General features: G+C 48.3%; 1 protein-coding gene across 3 annotated transcripts in view; it reads right to left on the bottom strand.

Moving 5' to 3' along the window:
* The window catches only part of SPRED2 (sprouty related EVH1 domain containing 2), a 516049-nt gene that overhangs the window by 349571 nt on the left and 141510 nt on the right, over positions 1 to 24968 (bottom strand). For all 3 annotated transcript variants that reach the window (XM_078649408.1, XM_078649407.1, XM_078649406.1), the window contains exon 3: positions 16559 to 16727. In XM_078649408.1, the coding sequence (XP_078505534.1) occupies positions 16559 to 16727 (169 nt within the window). The remainder of the gene's footprint in view (positions 1 to 16558; positions 16728 to 24968) is intronic.

The following is a 24968-nucleotide window of genomic DNA, read 5'->3' as shown; positions in this document are numbered from 1 at the left end:
CACTTAAAGTCCCCCGTCATATGTTCAGTCTTCCTTTTCTTGTCTTTCTACTTTAAATTTCTAGCCTTACCTAACCTTTTAGTTCTCACACGTTCCCTTTTTCACCTTAATAAACATCTGTTGACATTTTGTTTCTCAGTCAGTTTTTACTTTCTTCCCTTCACTCCTTTGCTTTTTCACTCTGGTTTCCATGTATTTTCCTCAATTTTAATTTCTCTCCCTTTTGCAATTCCTCTGTCGTCCTTTCTCTTCTTCCTCTTTCTATGTTCTATCTCTTTCCACTCTTCCTCTGCCATTGCCCCCTCCTAGTTTTCTTTTCCTCTTTGCTGCTCTTTTTTTCTTTCGGACTCTTTTGCCGTTTCTGTAACATTCTTCCAAACACTCATTCGCTATTTCTTTTAATATCTGCTGTTGTCACTCTCATTCTAACACGTACTATCTATTCCTGCTCTCTCATTTTCAATCATTCTCTCTCGGGCTTCCTCTATCTCTCTCTCAAGCACAAACAACGTCTTGCTCTTTATTTCTCTCTTGTTTCTCTTTTTATGTCAACCTTTGTCCTTCCTTTGGGTATCATTCTTTATATTCTATTGCTCTCATCTCACACTCTTTCTGCTCCACTGTCTGGAGTTCATCCAGCACTTTGTGCACAAAGTATCTAGCCGTCTCTGTCTTCCTGTCTATCTAATCTGTGCAGCACCATGTCACATAATTCCACAACACAAATCCACTCCACATCACAACTAACAATTCCAATCTAACCACAATTCGACTCCAAACAACATACACCCACTCCAAAACAAATCAGATGGGTAAAAGACAATCATTTACAACGCCAAAAGCTCTAACTCTCGCACATGCAAGACCTATTGGCATTGCCAATGCCCGTTTTATTGGTGCAGGAAAGAGGATATGTCCCTGGAGGCAATCTGAGCAGAATTTTAGGAACCCACCAGCACTGGGATAGAGAAGGGACTTTAACTTGGTCAGAGACATCAAGAATACCCTCTTATCACAAGCAGCAGAACTATCCCTTATTTGTGACACAATGCTGACAAATCCTACAATTATCACAGACGGCAGAGATAATGAATATGCTACTTACCAGTATGCATCTGTTCTTGGCATGTAGGGCTGCTAACATTCATATCTTAGCATTAGATCGCCGCCTAGTGTTGGGTCCGGATGATCGCACATTGTTGTCCTGGAAGAGTCTTCGAAGTATCCTGAGATAGGTGGCTCCTCCCCTGGACTACAGTGCGCATGGGCATCGGCTCCATCCCCAGATTGTTTTTCGCCATTGTGGCAGGAGATGGAGTGAAAAGTGTAAAGGATGTCCATGCTAATAAGTGAATACAATAGTATATCTGCAGCTGCGACAGGCACCGGGGAGGAGGGTGGGCGATATGAATGTTAGCAGCCCTACATGCCAAGAACAGATGCATACTGGTAAGTAGCATATTCAGTTCGAGGCATGTGGGCTGCTAAATTCATATCTTAGCATAGAATACATAGCAGTCCCTCCATCAGCGGCGGTTGCCTGTGCCAGCTGCAGAAACCTGAAAAAGTGTTTTGAGAACAGCCTGTCCTACAGCAGCTTGCTGCTTGGAATGTACGTCAACACAGTAGTGTTTTGTAAAGGTATGTGGTGTAACCCACGTGGCTGCTCTGCAAATATCCTCTAAAGGAATGTTCCCTAGGAAAGCCATGGATGCCCCCAGTTTGCGTGTGGAGTGCGTCCTTGGGGGTATCGTTAAGGTGCGCTTGGCCTTTTAATAACATATTTGGATGCACTTAACAATCCACCTGGCTATTCCTGCTTTGGAAATAGGGTTGCCTTTGTGTTGTGGTGCGAAGGCAACAAAAAGTTGTTTTGTCTTTCTAAAGGGTTGTGTCCTGTCTATGTAGTACATCAATGCCCTCCGTACGTCTAACGTATGGAGCATTCTTTCCGCCACCGTTTGTGGGTTTTGGAAGAATGCCGGTAAGTCAATAGTTTGGTTGAGATGAAACTGTGACACCACCTTCGGAAGGAATTTGGGGTTAGTACGTAGCACTACCCTATTTGGATGAATCTGAATGAATGGCTCTTGGATTGTGAGCGCTTGCAGCTCACTAACACGCCGTAGCGACGTGATAGCGATTAGGAAAGCTACTTTCCACGTTAGAAACTGGAGTTCACACGAGTGCAGTGGCTCAAAAGGTGGTCCCATTAGTCTGGTGAGGACCACATTGAGGTTCCACACCGGAGCTGGTGGTGTTCTTGGGGGAATGACTCGTTTCAGACCTTCAAGGAAAGCTTTAATGGAAGGCACTCTGAAGACAGAGACATGCTGCCTGTTCTGAAGATAAGCCGCTATGGCGGATAGATGTATCCGAATGGAAGTATAGGCTAGATTGCACTTGTACAGATGTAACAGATAGCAAATGATGTCAGGGATAGATGCATCTAGCGGGTTGATGTCATTGGCTGTACAGTAAATGACAAAACGCTTCCATTTCGCAGCATAGCATGCTCTGGTAGTTGGCTTCCTAGCCTCCTTGATGATGTCCATGCATTCCGGAGGTAGGTTAAGGTATCCAAACTCTAGGACTTCAGGAGCCAGATTGCCAGGTTGAGCTGTTGCGGATCTGGATGCTGAATTTCTCCATGGTTCTGCGTCAAAAGACTGGGCGTGAGGCGCAGTCTTTGATGCGGCACCACTGAGAGTTCGAGGAACGTGGTGTACCATGCTTGGCGCGCCCACGTTGGAGCAACTAGGATGGGAGTCATCGCGTGCTGCCTTAGCTTTCTTGCCACCAGCGGTATCAGAGGGGCTGGCGGAAAAGCGTACGCAAATTTGCCTGACCAGTTCATCCATATCGCATTGCCCTGCGACTGTGGGTGAGGGAACCTGGCGGCAAAGTGTTGGCATTTTGCGTTTTCTTTTGTGGCAAACAGGTCTATCTCCGGATGACCCCACTGCTGGAAGTACGGGTGGAGTACAGATGGGTGTAACTCCCACTCGTGCATTTGATGGCTGTATCTGCTGAGCAGATCCGCCATCTGATTGTCCTTGCCTGGGAGGTGTTCCGCCATGAGGAAAATGTTCCTCTGAATGGCCCACTTCCACATGCCCTGAGCCAGATGAGACAGCTGTGGCGAGTGGGTGCCCCCCTGTTTTTGAATGTAGTACATCGCGGTCATGTGGTCCGTCCGTACTAACACTACCTTGTTGCACAGATGTACAATGAAGGACTTGAGCGCCATGAAGATTGCCATCAGTTCCAGATAGTTGATGTGCATCTTCTGTTGCTGCGTCGTCCATAGTCCCTGCACTGTGTAAGTGAGCAGATGAGCTCCCCATCCCTGGAGAGATGCGTCCGTTGTCAGGATAATTTGTGGCACTGGCTCCTGGAACAGTCGGCCCTTGCAAAGGTTGTGTGGAGTCCACCAATGCAGAGAGTTGTATGCCCGACTGGTAACCAACACTAGGTCTGTCAATTGTCCCTGAGCCTGTGTCCACTGATTTGCTAAGCATTCCTGGAGCGGACGCATATGCAACCGTGCGTGAGGGACTATGAAGATGCAGGAGGCCATCATGCCAATCAACTGCATGAACACTCTCGCTGGAAGTGAGTGTTGTGGTCTGAACTTTTGGATCAGAGACTGCATGCTGTCTATCCTGACTTGGTTTGGCTGAGCCATGGCCGTCAGGGTATTGATCGTCGCACCTAGAAACTGCCGGACATGTGCCGGCTGAAGATGCGACTTTGGGTAGTTCAACGAGAAGCCCAGATCGTGAAGGAGGTGAATGGTAGTTGACATGTCCGCGGCGCACTGTTGTTCCGACTTGGCCTGAACGAGCCAGTCGTCTAGGTAGGGGTAGACATGAATGTTCTGCCTCCTGAGGTGCGCCGCTACCGTCGCCAGACACTTGGTAAACACTCTTGGGGCTGTGGTCACTCCGAAGGGTAGGACTTTGAACTGATAATGCTTGCCTTGGATAGTGAATCTGAGGTATTTCCTGTGGGACGGGTGTAGTGGAATGTGGAAATAAGCATCCTTGAGATCTAAGGTTGCTAAGAAGTCCCCTTGGTTTAACAAGGGAAGAATTTGTTGCAGTGTAAGCATATGGAAGTGTTCTGATAGTATGTACAGGTTGAGGGGACGTAGATCTAGAATGGGTCTGAGAGATCCGTCCTTCTTTGGAATAAGGAAGTACAGGGAATATACCCCTGTGCCTTCCTCTCCCACCGGCACGAGCTCGATTGCGCCTTTTTGCAGCATCACCACTACTTCCTGCTGCAATAAGTGCAAGTGCTCTGCGGACATAGGCCTTTGCCTTGGCGGGATGTTGGGTGGAGTGGATTTCAACTCTAGGCAATAACCATACTGGACTAGTTGTCGCACCCACCTGTCTGTGGTGATGTTTCTCCAGACGGGCAGGAATTGCTGCAGTCTCCCCCCGACAGGTGTTAAGTGGTCGGGGGGCAGCGACAGAGAGTCACTGTTTGCTTGGGGTAGAGGAGCGGGAGCTGTTGTTTCCTCTGCCGCGACCTCTGTTGCTGTTATTTCTGTAACCTCGCTGGTTCTGTTTCGTGAACGAGGATTGTGCGCCACCTCTTGAGAACTGAGATTGTTGACCCATTTGTCCTCTGGTGACTCCACGTGCACCTGAGCGACGAAAATTGCTGCCACGAAACTGTTGTGACTGTAGGGCCCCCATGGACTTCGCAGTTTCTGTGTCTTTTTTTATTTTTTCTAGGGTGGTGTCAACATCTGGACCAAACAGACTATCAGGATTGACTGGCTGATTAAGAATGGTTGTCTGAATATCTGGTATAAACCCCGAGATGCGGAGCCACGCCTGTCGTCTTAGCATAACGCTAGTGTTGATAGCTCTAGCAGCTGTGTCTGCGGCGTCAAGTGCACACTTGATGGCTGCGTTTGAGATTAGCTTCCCTTCCTCAATAAGCAGTTTGGTGCCTTCTTGGAACTTTGGAGGCAGGTGTTGTATAACCTGTTCTAGGGTGTCGTAATGCGCCCTATCGTAACGTGCTAAGAGTGCTTGTGTATTGGCAATGCGCCAAAAGTTTGCGGCCTGTGCAGCTACTCTTTTGCCCCCCGCCTCCAGCACTTTGGACTCCTTATCCGGGGGAGGAGCTTCACCCGTCGTCTGGGAGTTGGCACGTTTCCTGGCATTGGCGACCACAAGAGAGTCCAGTGGCAACTGTCCCCGAATGTATGCGGGGTCTGCAGGTGCAGGTCTGTACTTCTTTTCAATACGTGGATTGACCACTCGTGCTCTGGTAGGCTCCTTAAATATGTCCCCAGCATGCTTGAGGACTCCTTTAAGCATAGGCAGCGTCTTTACTGTCCTTTCAGAGACTGAAAATGTGTCGAAAAGGAAGTCTTCCTCTATCGGGTCAGCATGCATGTCCACATCATGATTGGCTGCCGCCCTCTCAATTAGTGCATGAAAACCTGCTGAATCCTCAGTTGGGGATGCACGTGCATTAAAAAGCTGCGGGTCCTGCCCCACACTTTGGGTGCCCTGGTCACCAGTGTCATCATATGAATCCGGTTGTGCATCTGGTTCATTGATAGGGAAATTGTATTGCTCGTCCTCATCATACCCCTCACCCGCAGAGTGTTCTGGTGAGGGAGTAGGGCTCCGTCCCGGAGGAGGCTGGATTGGTTCCATGAGGCCTGAAGCGTCAAGGGGCACCCTTTTCTTTTTCAGTGGGATGACATATGAGTCCACTGACTCTGAAGTGATTTTTCTCTTATAGAGGGTCAATTTGCCTGTGTCAGCGTCGATGAAATGCTCTGAATCATCCTCTGATTCGAGTACCCGACGTGGAAGTGGGCCAGCCGTTGAAGAAACCGTCTTCTTTGGTGCCGATTTGGTGGAAAAGGCTTTCGGCGCCTCCTTCGGCGGCAAAATAAAGAGAAGGCTTTGCTGGATTGTCCGTTTGCGCCTGCGGCGATGATATCGGAGCCGACGGAGCAGAGGCCTTATCCCTGATTCTCTGTAGTGATTCGGCGATGAGGGACGTCTCACTCACAGTGTGTTTTGGCGCCGACGAGGATGTCTTGACCTTTCCCTCGGATCCGACGTCCTTGTGGGCCTTGTGCGCTTTCGACGCGGATCCCGCTGTCACCGACCCCGAGTTCTGGGACCGGTGCGCAGACGTGCCAGTCTTCGATCCGTGCGCCTGCGTAGCCTCCGTGGAGCCAGCTTTGGCGTGCTTGGACGGCGGCGCCGCTGTTGACCCGTGCCGACCATCTTTCTTAGAGGACCCCTCCTCTGGCGTCGATTTTGATTGTGCAGCAGCGGAATCGACGGACTTCTTCGACTTCTGCGGCCCGGAGGTCGACGGAGTCGATGGAGTAGCGGGTACAGTCGTTTTCGCCGGCACGGCAGCCATCTTAGGGACACTCGAGTCCTTAAGTTTCGTTTTCGTTTTCGGGTCGGCCATCTTAGATGTAGTCGATCCCGATGCTTTCGGTTTCGGTTTCGATACAGGCTGCTCAGCAAGTAAGTCCGTGGCCGGGCCAGAAGGCGGGGCTGCGGCTTGCGGCACTGGGTCTTGGGTAAGGCCTACAGGCGATCCCGTGACCCGGTCGGTATCCTCGTAACCTTCGGGGCAGAGCTCGTCCCCTGAGCTATCCGCCGCGGCCCCATAAATCTCTTCGTCGTCTCCTACCTCGTCGACGTATTCAAGGCCTTGACCCACGACTCCGTCGTCGTCTATCGGATCCGCCTCGACCTCCGTCTCGGGTGGGGAGATTTGAAGATGATGACCCTGGTCCTCTTCTTCCTGGTCGCCGAAGATGTTTTCCGGATCCGGGGCCGCTTGTCTAGCTTCCATGCGCCGAAGCTTGAGAGTCTTCTTAGACCGGAACTGTGCACAGGCTTTGCACTTGCCGTCGTCGTGGTCAGGCGAAAGGCATTTGTTACAGACGGGGTGTAGATCGATGTGTGGGTACTTGGACCCACAGAGCGGGCAGTACTTAAACGGGCTCCGCTCCATGGTCAGAAAAGTTTTGCAGTCGTGTCGCGATGAGAAGGCCTCAAAGTCCGAAGAGCGAAAGAAAACTCCGCTTATTCCGGCTCCAAGAGACGGAAGACTCGAGACCGTACGCAGACAATACCGACGCAAAAAAAAGCGAGGCCTTTTGGCCGCTAAAAGTTAGATTTTCTCGGTTTCGACAGAAAGACGTCGAGACCACATCCGAACCCAATGGCGGAAAAAAACAATCTGGGGATGGAGCCGATGCCCATGCGCACTGTAGTCCAGGGGAGGAGCCACCTATCTCAGGATACTTCGAAGACTCTTCCAGGACAACAATGTGCGATCATCCGGACCCAACACTAGGCGGCGATCTAATGCTAAGATATGAATTTAGCAGCCCACATGCCTCGAACTCTTTGTTTAGCTGAATGATTGTTCACAGAGTGCAGGCAGTATACCCACCTCTGTTTGTCACAGAGAAGTGTGCAGGTGTACTGTACTGCAGCATGCTTACTACCCATATGGGGGGGCAGTGAAGCGCTTACCTATATGGGAAGCAAGCTGCGTGGCCACTATGTTTGTATGGTTGTCTGCATACATTCGCCCCCAATAACTCTGATGCAGGGAGCTTAATTTTGAGGTACAAGAATCTAGTGAAGCTCAACTAGGGCAACTCTGTTCTGACACAAAAAACAAAGGGACCGGTAGACATGAATGCGGGGGAAGGACGAACTTTCATATGGTGAAAGTGATTTGTGGAACACTGGACACATGGTAATGTATTCCAAGAACAAAAAAGCATGGTAAAAAGGAAATATCTTTTCTCATGACAAAGAAACAGCAACCAGGCCAACAGAACCTAGATCATAAACAGCATACCATAGACCAGAAATAAGTCACAAACACTGCACTAGTAACATACTTGAACATGGAACCAGTTAAGATGTTTGTGTAATAAGATCCATATCCCCTATGTGACAACAATGCCATTGATAACAGAAGTTAGGTAGAGAACTGGAAGACCGGGTTCTCTCTGTAGAGAGCTGTGTAGGGATAAACTCCTGGCATAAATCTCACTAGCATGGGTTACACTTAAGATTTGCAATATCAGTTTCCCTTCTCCAGCCTCCTACAAACCACCACTAGAGGGAACATGTTAACCCCACATATCATAGCAGCGTTCATTCTGGCCAAGAAAAGGTTGAAGGTGGCCATTCCACCAGGAAGACACACTTTGGGGGCAAACACTGCAGACAATAACTTTCCCAAAAGAACCTCAAGCACCAAGGGTTTAAGGAGAAGCAAAATGCTGTGCTACACAAAAAAAGCCACAACAAAACATTTAACACAACGTTAATGTCATAAACAAGCATTTGCAAGGCAATCGGTCTTGGCTTTGGGACCTTATGTGTATTTAGCTATGCAGCACATTAGCCTGGGTGCTGAAACAACTATTGTTCTTTAACATGAAGGAAAAGTGAGCACCAAACTGCGTGACACACCAGGTATGGGAACACATGGAGAGAAATATTGGCTTTCAGCTGGAAATGGTACAGTCCAAAGCTCTGTTTTTAATATAAAGTCAGGGCCTACGGTGGTCATATCACTCAAAATACAAGATTTGAAAAAATATTATCTACGGGTGCTCGTGAAAGACAATTTCTATGGACAGGAATCTAGAGAAAACTTAAGTGATTCTGGTATTTTACTGACCTCTGCTGGTCGTTTTCTATCAAGAAAGAAAAATAGAGGCAGTTGCCAGAAAAGTTAAAAAAAGAAAGTCCCTCAGCAGAAAACAATTCTGGTATTTTACTGACATCTGCTGGTCCTTTTCTATTTAGACAGTTAAATAGAGGCAGTTGAACAGAAAAAGCCCCTAAGCGGAAGCAGACAAGTCCTAGGGCTGATCTCCAGAGCCCACAAAGTACTTACACACAAGTATATACTAATATATAAGAATTGTTACTTACCTGTAAACAGGTGGTTCTCCAGTGTTGGTGTCTTTCATAGGTTCACATGCTTGAATATTCCCCGTCGTCGAAGTGGGAGTCCCACTGTAAATAAAATAGCAATAACATACTAATAACATATGTATGTAAATACATAACACAAAAAATATATACTAGAAAAAATAGTAAATACCCAAACACCATTCCTACATAGGAATACATGGTAGAGAGAGAAAACACTAGTAACATATTCCTGTCATTATGTTAGTCCAAACTACAGCAAATCAGGCGCCAGCACCCCTCCAGAACCTTCTCCTCAGAGCTCAGTCCCTCAGATTTTCGTAGCACAAGAGTGACAAAAGAGTCTATGAGGAGAGGTGAGCCTCTGGGGGGAGGTGGGTGGGTCGCATGTGAATCTATGAGACACCAATACTGGAGAACCACCTGCTTACAGGTAAGTAACAATTGTTCTTCTCCAGTATTAGGGTGTCTTTCATAGATTCACATGCTTGAATAGAATAGAGAGCAGTAATAGCCGAAGAGGCTCGAAGCGCCATGCAACAGCATGGAAGACAATCAATGAGACAATAATGCAGTCATGCAAGTACTGATAGCAATCATATAAAACCAAAATGGAGGAGGGAAGACAGAGGCTCGCCTTAGTTAAAAAGATGGCGAAGCACTGCCTGTCCCACTGCGGTATCCGCCTCGTTGATGGCATCCAGGCAGTAGTGTTTCGTGAACGTGTGCCTGTTGGACCACGTGGTTGCTCTGCAGATCTGATGAAGTGGCACACCAGCAAACAGGGCAGTAGAGGATGATATTGCCCTGGTGGAATGAGCCCTCACCGAAGATTGTAGAGGCTTGGCGGCTTTTCGATGGCAGAAGACAATGGCTGAAGAAATCCAACGTGCAATAGTTGGCTTGGTAACAGGATGCCCCTTACGCATGCATCCATAGGCAATGAACAGTTGATTGGACCTGCGAAAGGGGGCTGTCCTGTTGATGTAAAATTTAAGGTATCTTTTAAGATCCAAAGAGTGCAATTGTTGCTCTGCCGGAGACTGAGGTTCGGCAAAGAAGGTTTTTAAGACAACAGGTTCATTAAGATGGAAATCCGTAGGCACCTTAGGTAAAAAGGTTGGGTTGGTGCGAAGCACTACACAGTCAGATTTGAAATGGAGAAAAGGAGGTTTAATAGTGAAAGTGTGCAGATCACTCACACGATGTGATGCTGTCAGAGCAAGGAGAAGGGCTACCTTCCAGGTCAGAAACTTTAACTCTGCCTTGTGGATAGGCTCGAATGGCGCCTTCAGTTGGGCCAAGACGACATTGAGGTGCCAAGTAGGAGGAGGATGCCGAATAGGTGGGAACTTCCAAAACAGTCCTTTGAAAAACTGACGAATAACTCTGGAAGAGCAGAGTGAGGAGGAGCCATCCTGCCGGAAACGAGAGATTGCCGCCAAGAAAACTCTCAAAGTAGAATGGGATAGCCCTGATTGAGCCAGTTGCAAAAAGAACTGAAGCAGCTGACCTGGAGTGGAATGAAGAGGACAGATATTAGCAGCCGCGCACAAATGACAGAACCTCTTCCATTTGAGCTTGTAGGTCTTAATAGTAGACAGAGCTCTGGCTTGAGCGAGAATGTCTCTGCATTCCGGCGAAATATTCAAATGGGCAAATTCAAGGTGCTCAGGTTCCAGGCCGACACTTGCAGAGAGGAGGGGTTCGGATGGCAAATCTGTCCCTGGTCCATCGTGAGGAGATCCGCTCAAGGATGGAGTAGGATGAGCTTGCACTGGGACAGAAGAAGCAGCTCCGAGAACCACGCCTGTCGGGGTCATCTGGGGGCGATCAGGAGAATGTGGCACGGCTGTCTCCGCATCTTCCACAGCACACGAGGCACTCGCGGAATCGGAGGAAAAGCGTAGGCGAATAGATCGCACCAGTTCATCAAAAGGGCATTCCCGCACGACCCGTGGTGCGGATGCCAACTCTCGTAAGATGGGCATTTCCGGTTCTCCGGGGTAGCAAAGAGATCCAGAGACGGACGACCCCACCGTTGAAAAACGAGGTCGAGAATTGGCTGATGTGACTCCCACTCGTGGGTCGACGACGTGGATCTGCTGAGGGAATCTGCTAGGATGATGGAGATGCCTGGTAGATGTACTGCAGTCAGAGTAACTTGGTGACTGATTGCCCAATCCCAGATCGACTGAGCCAGCCGAGACAAGAGTGGAGACCTGGTTCCGCCCTGCTTGGTGACATAGTGCATACTGGTGGTATTGTCCGTCTGAATGAGCACCGACTCCCCTTGAATCACAGGATGGAACGACTTGAGTGCCAGAAAAATGGCCATCAACTCCAGCCTGTTGATGTGCCAAGAACGTTGACGCAGAGTCCATTTGCCTTCGATGGAGAGGCCTTGAAGGTGAGCACCCCAGCCTTCTAAGGAGGCGTCCGTTGTTAGAGTGAGTTCCAGAGTGGTGGTGAGGAAAGTAGTCCCTGTTGCAAGGTTGGAAGGCTGCGCCCACCACTGGAGAGCTGCTCTCATGCAAGCGGTGACACTGACAAGGTCGTTGAAAGAACCGGTGACCTGACGCTACTGTACATCCAATTCCTCTTGAATGGGGCGAGTCCGCAGCTTGCAATTCGGGATCAGCGCAATGCAAGACGATGCCATCCCCAGAAATGACTTTACGATCCGGACTGAAACGGACCATTTTGCCAGAATCAGAGACACCAAGCGGAGGATCTTTTGTTGACGCTCTTGTGACACAAATGCCTTGGCAAGCATCGTGTCTAAAGTGGCTCCCAGAAAGTTCCTGCAGGGAGCTGGGTCGACCTGGGACTTGGCGGCATTGATTGAGAGGCCGAGGGAGCGAAAAAAGTCCTGACAAAGGCGAGTGTCTTGAAGCAGTTGGTTGCGAGACTGATTTGAGGATGCAGTCGTCCAGGTAGGGAAATATTTGGACGCCCTGGAGACGCAGGTAAGCCACTACTGGAGCCAAGACTTTCGTGAAGACCCAAGGGGCGGAGCGGAGGCCGAAAGGCAAACCTTGAACTGGAAATCTCTCCGTCCCACCCGGAAGCGCAAGTACTTCCGATGCCGTGGAAGAATTGGAACATGGAAGTAAGCATCCTAGAGGTCGATGGTGGTCATGAAGTCGCCCATGGAGAGAAGACGCAAGATCTCTACGATTGTAAGCATGTGGAAGGATTGGCTCTTGAGATACCTGTTGAGTGCTCGCAAATCCAGGATCGGTCGCCAGTCTCCTGTCTTCTTGAGTATTAGGAAAAAACGGGAATAGAATCCCTTACCCCTTTGAGACTTGGGAACCACTTCGACGGCACCTTTTTGGATTAGAAAACAAACTTGATGGAAAAGCTCCTAGAGGTGGGGAGGAGGAGGGCCAAATGGTGGAGTGGGAGGAGGAATCTTGACGAACTCTAGAGCGTGGCCCTTCGCTACAATGTCCAGAACCCAGCGGTCCGAGGTGATGGAAGACCACTAAGAAGAGAACAAGGAGATTGGACCTCCAACACGTGGGGGGAGAAACAAGTCATTGTCGTTTGGGAGTGGATCCTCTATATGAAGACCTTCCCCTGTAAGATTTCGAAGACTGCTGCCGGGTGGACTGCTGTTGGTTGGAGTAGTAACGTTGATTACCCTGGTGGTAGGAGCGATATGGAGTGCTTCCTCCGCGAACAGTCGAAGAGGTGCCGCGGCCGCGTGCACCACGAAAAGGTTGCTTTCGAAACTGTGAAGTCCCCAATGAGCGAGCAGTATCAGTGTCCTTCTTGATGGACTGTAATGCCTCATCAACATGTGCCCCAAAAAGCGACTCGCCGTCATACGGCATATGAAGGATTTTTGCCTGCACTTCCTGGCGGAAAGAGGTGGACCGTAACCAACCCTGCCTCCGCAAGACCGCTGCCCCAGCAAGCTGACGAACAAGCAATGCCAACTGCGCAGTCAATAATTTCCTCCGACGTTCTCTCTCCGTCCTGAAGAATCTTTAAGGCTTCCGCCTTGGAAGCGTCCGGGATGAGGGCCACCAGGGCAGACATGTCCGACCACATCTGGCGGTTGTAGCGGCCTAAAATGGCTAAAGCATTAGCCGCCCTCACCGTAGTGGAGGCCATTGTGGAAAACTTGCGTCTAATAGCGTCCAGGCGACGACCCTCCCGATCTGGAGGAGCTGTAATCGGAGAAGCCGGATTTCGTGAACGACGTTGTGCAGCCTGGGTGACCACTGATTCAGGCTTTGGTTGTGCAACAAGGCACGCTGGAGATCCAAAGGGCGCCTTATATGTTTTCTCAAGGTGAGGCAGTTGCAACGGTAATGAATTTGGAGTTTGCATTAATTTCACACCTTCACTCCAAATGAAATCTATGATGGTTATGGTATGGACTTGCTTGAACAGTTGATTTTTAAAATCGTCGAGGAAACAGTCCTCCTCCCTCTGGACAGTTTAAAGTGCTGAGCCGCTCTATCCATCAGATGATGGAAACTTGCAATGTCCACCGGAGGAGAATCCCCAGGCGTCACCGGAGGAGGGGAAGGCGTCTGAATTCGATAGTCGTCCCACTCAGCCATGTGAGTGGCGTCGTCATCATCGGCGTCGTGAACTTCTCCCTCTTCACGTTCTGGAAGGACATAGTCATCGTCATCAGCGTACACCGTAGTGTGTATCTTAACTGACGTCTGAACCGGAGGAGAAGCCATTGGGGGCTGAGGTAGTGGAGCCGCAACAGCTGCAGGCGCGTGCGGAATAGGCGAACCCTGTTGAGAGGGCGGGAAACGCCGGTTGTAGTCATCCAACATATGCTGGAGATTGGAGATAAGCAACAGAGGCAGTGCCGCAGTTGGCACCTGCACAGAAGGTTCCTCTGCCTGAGAATATTGGTCGTCATCATCTTCACCATAGTCCTGGCATTTTATAATTAAATCCGAAGGACTGCATGCCACTCTGAAGGAATCATCCACATCATTGTCAGAATCAGAGTCCTGCTCAGAACCCGTGGCAAACAAAGGCGAGGGAGGCTGTGGATCACTTGGGATGGACAGCTGGTCAACTGGCCGCTTGCGACGTTGGTGCAAGGGGTCGACGGTGGAAGAGCCAGACCCGGTGAAAGAAAACGGCACCAAAGGCAAAGAAGATGGAACCGTCTTTGACGATGTCGCCGACTTGCAGACGACTACGATGGCATTGGCATTGACTGAGTCGCTGCAGAAGGATCCGCCGTCGACGGGGCCGCAGTCGACGGGACCATCGTCGACGGTATGGCCGTCGACGAAGTCGTCGTCGTTGATGGAGCCGCCGTCGACGGAGTAGTCGTCGGCGGGACCGCCGACAAAGATTTCTTCAGAACTTTCGCTGACGATGATTTTGCTGACGACGAAAGATTTCTTCGTCGACGATGAAGTAATAGGTATTGTCGACGGAACAGTCTTAAAGCTGAGTGATACCTTCGTCGACATGGCTGACGTCAATGTTCCCGTCGTCGACGATCCTGAGGCTGATGTCGTCGTCACTGTCGCCGTCAACGATCCGGAGACGGCAGACCTTGTCGTCGGGACGATCGTCGGCGCTCCCGTCGACGAAGACACATGTTTCAGAGCAGAAACATGATGGGAAGCAGCAGAAGACGCCTGAGAGCTAGGTCTCGTGGGCGTAGACGCAGCAGGAGGTGGTGGGGACACCGCAGGAGCCACAGATAAGGAAAGTTTCTTCTTTTTGAGGAATGGAGAGGGCAAATCCTGCACACTGCCTCGTTTAGAGGCTGCTTTTGAAGGTCCAGACACCAGGCTTTCTGCATCTGAATGTGCCGAATCCTTATCCTGGAGTCTTTGAAGCCATAGGAGGAGACGGCCTTCTCTGTCCTTAAGAGTCTTTGTAGAGAAGGTTCTGCAAAATTTGCATTTACCAACCTCATGGTCAGGATAAAGACAATAAATGCACTTCTTGTGGGGGTCCTCAGAGTAAAGACGTAGCTTCACACAAGAAGAACAGGGTCTAAATAAAGACTTCTTACTTGAAGACATGCTGGAATTCACAGGAAGAAGTTGAGAAAACTGAGCAGAGCTCAGGGAGACTCCCTTCACACGACGTGCGGTAGAAAATCTGAGGGACTGAGCTCTGAGGGGAAGGTTCTGGAGGGGTGCTGGCGCCTGATTGGCTGAAGTTTGGACTAACATAATGACACGAATATGTTACAAGTGTTTTCTCTCTCTACCATGTATTCCTATGTAGGAATGGTGTTTGGGTATTTACTATTTTTTCTAGTGCATATTTTATGTGTCATGTATTTACATACATATGTTATTAGTATGTTATTGCTATTTTATTTACCGTGGGACTCCCACTTCGACGACGGGGAATATTCAAGCATATGAATCTATGAAAGACACCCTAATACTGGAGAAGTATATATATACACAAGAGGTCTTGAATGCTCGACCTAAAAAGGTGTGGCTGTATTTTGTGCTAAAAAACATGAGGGCCATTTATGTGGGAGCTTTAAAGAAAAAAGGAGGGGGGGCTGCAAATTCTCCCAACTTAACACGTGTGTGAAGTTATCTTAATTTAGCTGATGAGGAATACGCCTATTCCCTAGGGTCTCTCAATCCTACAATGTATTGTATACACTGAACAAAAGGTTTAAGGATAGTCTTGATGTATGAAAAGCCTTTTTAATCAGACCAACTTTTGTGATTAACCACCTCCACTTAGTTGCTAATGCCATGTAGTCTCAAGCACATATTTAGGCATAAGAGTTGATTTTCAATGATTACCTTCCACATCCAGTAAGGTAAAACCTAACCATAAAATAAAAATCTCTAAGGTATGCTAGCCCATCCCTATTCAGACTCTAAAGTATGCTTCAGGCCTAAGAGATAGAATATAAGAATATACAACACATTTAAATATTGAAAACAGCCTGTTCTCTCTTCGGTGGTTTAAATACACGTGGCTTTTGGCTATCCAATGCAGAAAAGTAATCAAGAGCAAACACTGTGAAATCATGAACGAAGTAGCCGAACAATCCCGCAGAAACTATCACCATTGAAATGCTATTTTTAAGATGGCGCCGCGGCCAGGGCGACTGACGCTGGAATCTGGGGATCAGGGTTCGATCCCCGGCTCCGGCGGCAGGTTAGCTCAGCACCATGTGACTCTGGGCAATAGCTCGCTTAATCTTCCCGACGGCCCCCAGCGCCTAGAGACCCTTACGGGTGATTGTGCGCTTTACAAATGTGGATTATTATTATTATAAGATGCAGTCCTAGAAGACATGCAGTTTCTCAGTGCACTCCTAAGCTTTAAAGTTAGACCCATAATCCAAGATAATGGAGTCAAATGAGTTTGGCTCTACATTAAAAAAAAATCCAGTAGAACAACCTTCAAGCAAGCAGGGCTGGCCCACTGCCAAATGTGAATTTCATTCAGAACAAGCACAGCCTTCGCTTAAGTTCAACTGATAGGCTAATAAGGGGCATCTCGTATCCAGCAAAGCAACACACAGTCAAGCAGGACCGCAAAGGATGCTCAGCATCCCCCCCAGAAAGAGCGGGCGGGATGCGGAGCTTAAATGGCGCTACCTTCTGTAAGGTCTTCGATGGCTTTTCTTACTCCCCTGTCAAACGCTCGTGCATCGGCAGGACTTTGAAACGTGAGCCCAAACTTCCTGTTGTCGACCTTCCAGTGATGAAAAGTTGGAGTTGCTTTTGTGTAGGTGAGGTCCTTCTTTAAATAGCATTCCAATACCACCTGGAATATAGAAACAAAAATGTAAGGAGAAGTGCGTCCTGGACTTCCAGTAAACCTGATCAGGTCGGTGACCTGAAGGCACTGATCATAACATGAATATATTTACACACATATATACATACACAAACGTTACGCATTAATGCGCGCGATATTGCAAACATCATTGGAGATAATTAGTCTTCAAAGAACATGAACCATAGCACAACCTACAAACCTGTTGAACAAAAGCTTACAGAGGCAAATTAGCACTCCTTCATGCTTAACAAACAAAAAATAGTTTCCAAGGAAGAAAGTACAAGACGCGAGATTGTAATATGGGAAGAGAGAACAAGCATTTACAATGCAATGGTCTCGTCTTTGTTAAAGTTAGAGCTATTGGCATTGCTCATGACATTATTTTTGTTTTTAAAACGTATAAATAAATGGCAGTCGTTTACAATGCCAATAGCTTAATCTCTCGCAAATGCGAGACCTATTGCATTTGCACCCACACACACAGAGCCACACGCACCCACATACACAGCCACACACACAGAGCCACACACACACACACACAGAGCTACACACACAGACACACACACAGCTGCGGCAGGGATGAGTAAATTATGCGGCAGGCAAAGCCAAATTATGTGGCGTAATGCAGCACACTTTATGCTAGTATTATGCCATTATTTTGTCATTTTTACACTTGCTAAAACTACCTGGGCATTGGTTGAACCTCATTTTTTCATGTTTAACCATGGAATATAGCAATAAGCAACGAAAGGAGACCAGTCAAGCTCTGGTAGGGGCCTTCAACGGAGCAGCAACACGTGCTGCTCCACTTTTAGTAACTTTTGAAACACTGAATTGTATGCAGTCCGGCTGTAGGGCGCTATTGAGATGTGCTTAAAGAGATCTGGCCCAGTTTCAGGGGTGGAAAATGTGGTCTGGTGTGAAGAGATTTAACCCCTTCACTGCGGGGTGTTTTCACCCCGCTTGGCGGGTGGAGGGGGGCCGCGCGCGGCGCCGCTGTGCTTGTGACGAGCTCAGCTGGTCATGAGGCACAGTGGAGCTGCACTCATGACGAGTTGAGCTCGTCACAGCCACACCCGTTTTGGAACGTTCAGCACAGCGGGGAAATTATCCCCGTGTGCGAACGTTCCAATGGCCGTGACGAGCTCAGCTCGTCATGAGTGCAGCTCAACAGTGCCTCATGACGAGCTCAGCTCGTCATAAGCACTCAATGGGTTAAGGAGACTTATTAGAGAGGGGGTTAAGGAGACATAGATGCCGGAGTTGTCTGGAGTAAAGAGGGGGTCAAGGTGGTCTGATCTTAAGGGGCACAGAGGCCTGGGTCAATCGGTTGTTACAGACGGGTTAAAACCTAAAGGTTGTCCGATTCGGTGGTACAAGAGGAAGAGTGAGGTGGTCTGGATAAAGGAGCCTGGTTTTAAAGGGGTCTGATCAAGGTGGTCACATTGCAGGTCCGGCTGAAGTGATCTGGTTGCAGAGGGGCTAAAGGGGGGTCTGTGTAAGGTAGCCTGTTCATAGGGAGTAAAAGGGGGTATAGCGGTGTGGTTACAGACAGGTTAAATAGGAGGCTGATTAAGGAGGTCTGCGTCTACGCGGCTAAGGCGCCCTGGTTAAAAATATGTTGTTACAGACGGGCTGAACGAGGATCTGATTATGGTGATGGGTCAGAGGGGGTGGAGGGTAGATGTATGGGTATAATGTTCTCAATGCAAACGCGCCCCTGCACACATACCTCTGGATAGCAGTCCTTGGCCAGCAACTGTAGCATGGCAGTCTTCCCACAATGCACCCCTCCCACGAGGACCAGCTTACACCTCACAACGGCGGGGGCCTGGGGGCTGCACCTTTCTTTCATACTCTGGATGTGCTACGGGCAGGGGCCCATCAGGTGCTGAGGCTGGCCTGCTGATGGTGGTACCCCCAGACTCTACCGAGGCCTCTGCGGGTCCCGAGGCTGTAGTAAAGTGTGGAGGAGCTGGGATATCTGCGGGTCCCCCAGCTTTCCCGCTGCAGTGGGTCCTGTCTGAGTGGTGCTCCGACTACGCCACTGAAGCAGCGCGCCGAGGGCCGGACGGCTGCTGGCGTTTTGGCTGTGCTACCTCTCAGGCCTGCCCAGGGTCAAACTGGACTGAAAGGCAGTTTCCTTTGTGGCAGGGTCAGCACATAGTGAGGCAACAAAACAAACCCCAGCTCGCGCGCAGGCAACCGGGGACAGGCTCTGCGGGTCCCGAGGCTGCAGTAAAGTGTGGAGGAGCTGGGATATCTGCGGGTCCCCCGGCTGTCCTGCTGCAGTGGGTCCTGTCTGAGGGGTGCTCTGACTACGCCACTGGAGCAGCGCGCCAAGGCCCGACCGGCTACTAGTGTTTGGGCTGTGCTACCTCTACAGATGTCATCGGCGATGAAAACCTAACTTCAGCTGTAAAAATCAGCTCAGCAGAGTGCCTCCATGCAGGTACTGGGGTCACCATTTCAGATGCATTCATTCACACCCTCTGCTCTCACTTTGGGTGCCTTTAAACATGCGGGCCTAACTCGACCGCCTGCCTTCACTGTGTAGTTATTATGTTTAGTCTGCGCCCGTCTCCTCCAGCTCGGCGCTTGGCAGTGAATGCCCTCTGCCTGCATGTGAAGCTATCAGCGCGCAGCCCCCTTGTGATGCCTGCGAGGCTTGAGCCCGGACCGTGCCCCGCTGCTTGTAAAAGTCCCCCGGCTGCCCCCGAGCCGTGGGTGCCGCAGCCGAGGGTGCAGGCGCGCGGTGAGGGCCCCCCTGCCATTGTTTCCACCCCCCACGCTCGCAGGCGGAGCCCTGTGTTACTTCAGCCCGTTCCAGAATGCACTCCCCGCGCCCCCCAGAGCCCCAATGTGACGCCACAGTGCCCGCTCCCCGCAGGAGCCCCCTCCCGCCCGCGGGTCGCCGCTCCAGGCCTCAACGCGCGAGAGTGGACTGGGGAAAAGGGGCCTGGAGCCCAGGATTTTAGGCCCGGAGCCCAGGATTTTAGGCACGGAGGCGTCAGCTATCGGGGGAGAGCAGAGATTTACAGCGGATTACAAGCCTCTGATGACGGGGTCAGGCCTGCCCCAGGGTCAAACTGGACCGAAAGGTAGTTTCCTTTGTGGTAGGGTTAGCACATAGTGAGGCACCGAAAGAAACCTCAGCTCGCGAGTGGCACCCGCACCGATCATATTCAGCTGAACCTCGGACCACGCCATGAACACCACCATGTTTCTCCGAGGTCAAGCAGAAATGGATCAGAGAAAGGCCCGTCATTTTCAGACTGGGGGGGGGGGGGCGTGTTTTTCTTTCTCTCCTCTTCCCATTGGCTGGAATGTAAACAACGGGTGTGTTTTGACTTGTTGTTGATTACATTCCAGCCAATGGGATGAGGAGAGAAAGAAGCGGAAAAACACACCCCTCAATCCGAAAAAGACGGGGCTTAAATTGAAAGACAAACCTCTTCTCCAATGGCTGGCCGCCGTTTAGGAAGCCAGCCAATGGAGAAGGGGGGCGGGTTTAAGCCCCACTACTAGAAACATAAAATCTCGCCAGCGAGACTGCGCAAGCGCAGCCTACGCTAGCCGAGACCTAAAAAGAACAGAGATGCAACAGGTAAAAAAAGAGAGCAGGTTTTAGCAGAGTGAAAGATCTCAGCCTCCGTAAACTTAAAACATGCAGTTTTCAGCATTTACGAAAAAGAAGCAGACCTATTCGACATCTCTGCAAGGATCACAGCTCTCTGGCAGTCAACAACCACTCGGGGGGGATCTCACAACCACTCATCACTTCAGCCTCCCTTCTTCACTCCCCTTGCCAGAGTTCGGAATACACACAATAATAACTTGTAATGGTCTGGCTTGACAGCGCAGCTGTCGCCAAACAATTATATGTTCATCACTAGAGAGGGGCTTTGACTCCACCCACACGATACCACAAAAAAGTGCCTGACCTCCACCAGCTGTGATTAGTTTATTTATCCATCTGCCTAAATTCGAACTTTCAGGGGCACGCGCAACATTTGTTTCTGTGGCAGCAGCACAGATAATAGGAGGGCAGCCCTATACCTACATGGATTTTCAGGTCTGGTTTGACAGTGAAACTGTCACCTGACCTTTTTACCTACAACAATATTGCCCTACAATCCTTTGCTTCCACACAAATACATATCTATTCTACCTGTAGTGCTTCACATCACCACAGAACATTCCTTTAAACCCAGACCTATTGGCATTGCCAAAGCTCATTTTTAATATAGCACTTCATGCACTGTAAACAACAGATATTACTAGTCCCTAATTTAGGCTAACAAATTTACCAACCTTTGGGAGGATGGAGGCTGATTGGGCCTGTCAGTACTCGCACTTGTTATCCGTCAATCACCACCTTGTCAGAGAGTTGAAAGTTCAACTCACTGACCTATCCTTTCAACACAATGACAGAAGGTTTCACAGAAAGAAGAGTGCAGCGTTAAAGTACCCATGTGTATAGAAATATAAAAAAATATATACTGTTTGTTGAATATGCCGCTGCACTCTAATCAATGTTTATCCAGGGGGTTAAAACAAGGGGATACATGCACATGAATGGACGATAAAATAATCTCATACTCTGGTTAGAAATAAAACAAATGTGAGTCTACCATCAAGATAGTGAGCCTGGTCTGTCAAGCCACTGCAGAAGGCTGAAAGGATTGAGGATGGGAGTTCTCGAGCTCGAGAGCACTCATTATTACACTGTGAACTATTTTGAGGAATTTCGAAACAATTTTTTATTTGTTTTAAAGTCTCAGGTTTGTTAAATTCCTCTTAGATCTATACAAAGAAGACAAGATGTTGTCAATGAAGAACAAGCATTTACAATGCAATAGGTCTCGCATTTCCAAGAGTTACAGCTATTGACGTTGTAAATGACAATGTGTTTTGCCTATGTGTTTTTGGTTTGGAGTGTAGTGGACGCACATGTGGAGTTGAATTATGTGGGTTGTATTGTAATTGTTAGTTGTGGTATGATATGTAAATGTGTTGTGTGTAATGGAGACACAAGCACAGGAGACAAGCTCCAGGGAGACATGTTTCAGATAAAACCATATTTTAAGCTGGGGAACCAGGTTCGAGTCTGGTGTTGGCTCAAACATCCTGTGATTCTGTGCAAATCACAAACTCCCTGTGCCTAAAAATTAATGTGTCCCTCTGTAATGCAACTGGTGCTCATGTAAGGCACTTCGATACATTCGGGTCATGTTCGCGCTATATAAAACTGCAAAAAATATATATATAATAATAATGTTACATTTTTCACATTTCATAAAATTTGCATCATTGACATAGTCAAATGCGAGTTGAATCACGGGACATGTAGAACATCATACCACTGAGCGCCAAGCTGTCAAGCACCGACTTATATCGATTATACTATCCGCACCTAACAGATATCAGTGTGCAATTCTCATACCAAATGGAGCTGTGCCAACAGCACTGAAAGTTTGGCTTGTCGCAAAAACGAAAACTCCCTTGGCACACTGTGTCCCACATCCAGAAACTCGCTGTCACCGCCGTCATTAATTACAATTCCATCCCACTGTACTACGATGGCGGAGAGTCTTCCCTCATACTAAGATGTCATTATCTTTGGAACCGGTATGAGCATTAACAAGCATCTAACAATTCCGGGAGTGAGACTTGGGGTGGGGGTGGAGGCTGTTCGACAGCAAATAGAACAGACGAAGTCTGTTGTGATGTACAGCAGCATCCAGTATCCTTGACCGCGTCGTTACAGTGCCATAATACAGGGCGAGAGCGTGTGTTTGCACGTTTGCTGTGCTACTCCTTGGAATATATTTCATATAGTAACCTTGAACCCCAATGTGCGTTCTTAAATGGTCTTCCACTCCTGTGTGACAGTCACGGTAGTGCTGAAGCTATCAGTGTCGAGTACATTAATGCTTTGGTTACTACCCCTGACACAGCTTTGTTTTATCTCCTACTTTGCTTGTGGCCCCTGAATACTGGGCTTAATATACTATTGTTGTCTTCTCAACATTTAGTAAGTTATGGCCATATAAGTGACGTGTTGTATATGTGAGTGCACCACTGTGTTGCAGAATATTTTAGTAGACTGATTGGGAGACAGTTGTGCTTTAAAGCTCAGGGCACAGGACGCCATTGTGCACTCCAAATACATCATGTCTGTGAGAAAGGATTGCATACTTTACCCAGAGTGCGGCAATTCAGTATTTCTGCACTCGTACATGGCTGTGGAGTGGAATTGTTGTACCTTTCTCTGTGCGAGGTTGACACATAAGTAAGTCTGACTATGCCACAGCAGAACTGACTTTTCCTTGAACGTGCTTAACTCGCAGGCATACATATCCCTGCGAAGAATAGAAGATTTATCTTATAGTGTTCCCCCGGACTCTTCACATGCCAGTAGAGGTCTCAGGTCAACCTGGATAATTAGCGCTGCGTGTGCCTGAAACACTTGTTCCACTGCCTGAAACAGTAGTTTAATTACCGCCATTGTAAAAATCTTTATAGTGCAGGCATCAGTCCAGTGACGTCACAACCAGAGCTGCTGACTCTGGAGCTGGGCCATCATTCGATCCCAAACCTAAAATGCCTACATCTGCTAAAAGCAGCATCACGGAGAACGGAACACCATATGGCGTAACAGCTAGAGCTGCTGACTTTGGAGCTGAGGAGCGGGGTTCCGGTCTCCAGTCGACTCAACCTCCAATTCTGGGAGAATCACTCGATTTGCCATGCAAAATGTAAAAAAATAGTTTAAGCGGTGCCAGCAAATGTAAACAAATAGTTTCAGTGGCCACATGGAAAGCGCTCCAATACGTTATAAGCCACTGTAAACAAGCATTGACCAATGAAAAAAATTATGCTACAGCCAATAAAACTGGAGCTAAAGTAAGTGGACCGCACAGGAACCAATGAAAAGCCAGTAAAGAGAGTAGGCGGGACCTAAACTCTTTGCAGGCCAACCTAAGAAAAGGCACATCCCCCTTAAGATGAGCCACAAATCAAGCAAATATCCTACTAGAAAAAGCCCAACTGACTGGTGGAAATCAAAAAGTGCAAAAAGACTAATTAAAAAAATACAAGCAACTGACGGGAGCCATGGTGGGGGAGGCAGCAGTAACACAACTGTGACATTAGGAGGAGATGGGAGGAAATCGCTAGATTTGAATGAAAAGAGTTAGGGTGCTGAAGCTAAACAGACAAACAGTAAGAGCAGGAAACCAAGAAAAAAATAGTCACCCAAAGAACAGATAAAGAACCATTGCGAAATGAGATAGTACTATGTCCTTGCTCTGTGGGAGAAACAGAAGACAGAAAGGAGGGACAGGGAGGCATGAGTGAGCTCTAGCAAGCAAGAAATCTTAAAGGACACTGACATAGACAAATGAAAAGCACTGGTAAGAAATTGGATGGACTTGAAGAACACAGACCGAACAAAGCAGGTCTCGAAGAGACAGCGCATGCGCTTTCTAGTTCGACCTAAAAAATACTCAAAGGCAAAGAAAATACATTCTCAAAGTCAATAAGTCTGGCCTTGGCAAGTCTGCATTTTTTTATTACAGGCCCATGGGCCATAGCAAAATAATTAATACATCAAAGAAAAGCAAAAAGAGTGCTTGGACCAGCTGTTTACTGGAGAGAACTACTTTTTAGGTGGTTGTGTGGATTGTCAGTCTCAGTGCATTAGTGCCAATGGCTGAAGTGGGATGATGCACTCGCTGTATGTTCTGGTAGGTGAAAGCAAAATGTGAATGACTGGAATAGTCCAATTACATAAAGAAGACTGAGCCAGACACCATTTACTTATATGTGTATGTATTTTTATTTATGAGGTCTTCTGAAGCCATGAAGCTGGCTACAGAGCTATAGCTGTCTCTAGGTCAAATCTAGAAAGGCAGGTATATATGGCTGTCACATACATACTTGGATCGGATCTGCTAAAAATATTTTCCATCTTACTCTTTTTCTCTGTGATCTATTCTCTACTCCCCGTTTTGACTTGCGTCCATAATAATACTGCACACCATTCATGAATTATAATATTAAATAGTAACCTTCAGGGGTGGTTGAATTTGTAATATTAATAGTGCATTTACATTTCAGATGTTATGTTGATGTCCATTCCCCTCAAGCAAATTCGCTAGCTTGCGTTGGTGTCTGAAACATCATGTCATGGTACCACTAACACATGTCATGGTACCACTA

Source organism: Lissotriton helveticus, chromosome 6, assembly GCF_964261635.1.
Source record: "Lissotriton helveticus chromosome 6, aLisHel1.1, whole genome shotgun sequence".
NCBI lineage: Eukaryota > Metazoa > Chordata > Amphibia > Caudata > Salamandridae > Lissotriton > Lissotriton helveticus.
This window is presented reverse-complemented; position numbering and strand designations above follow the sequence as displayed.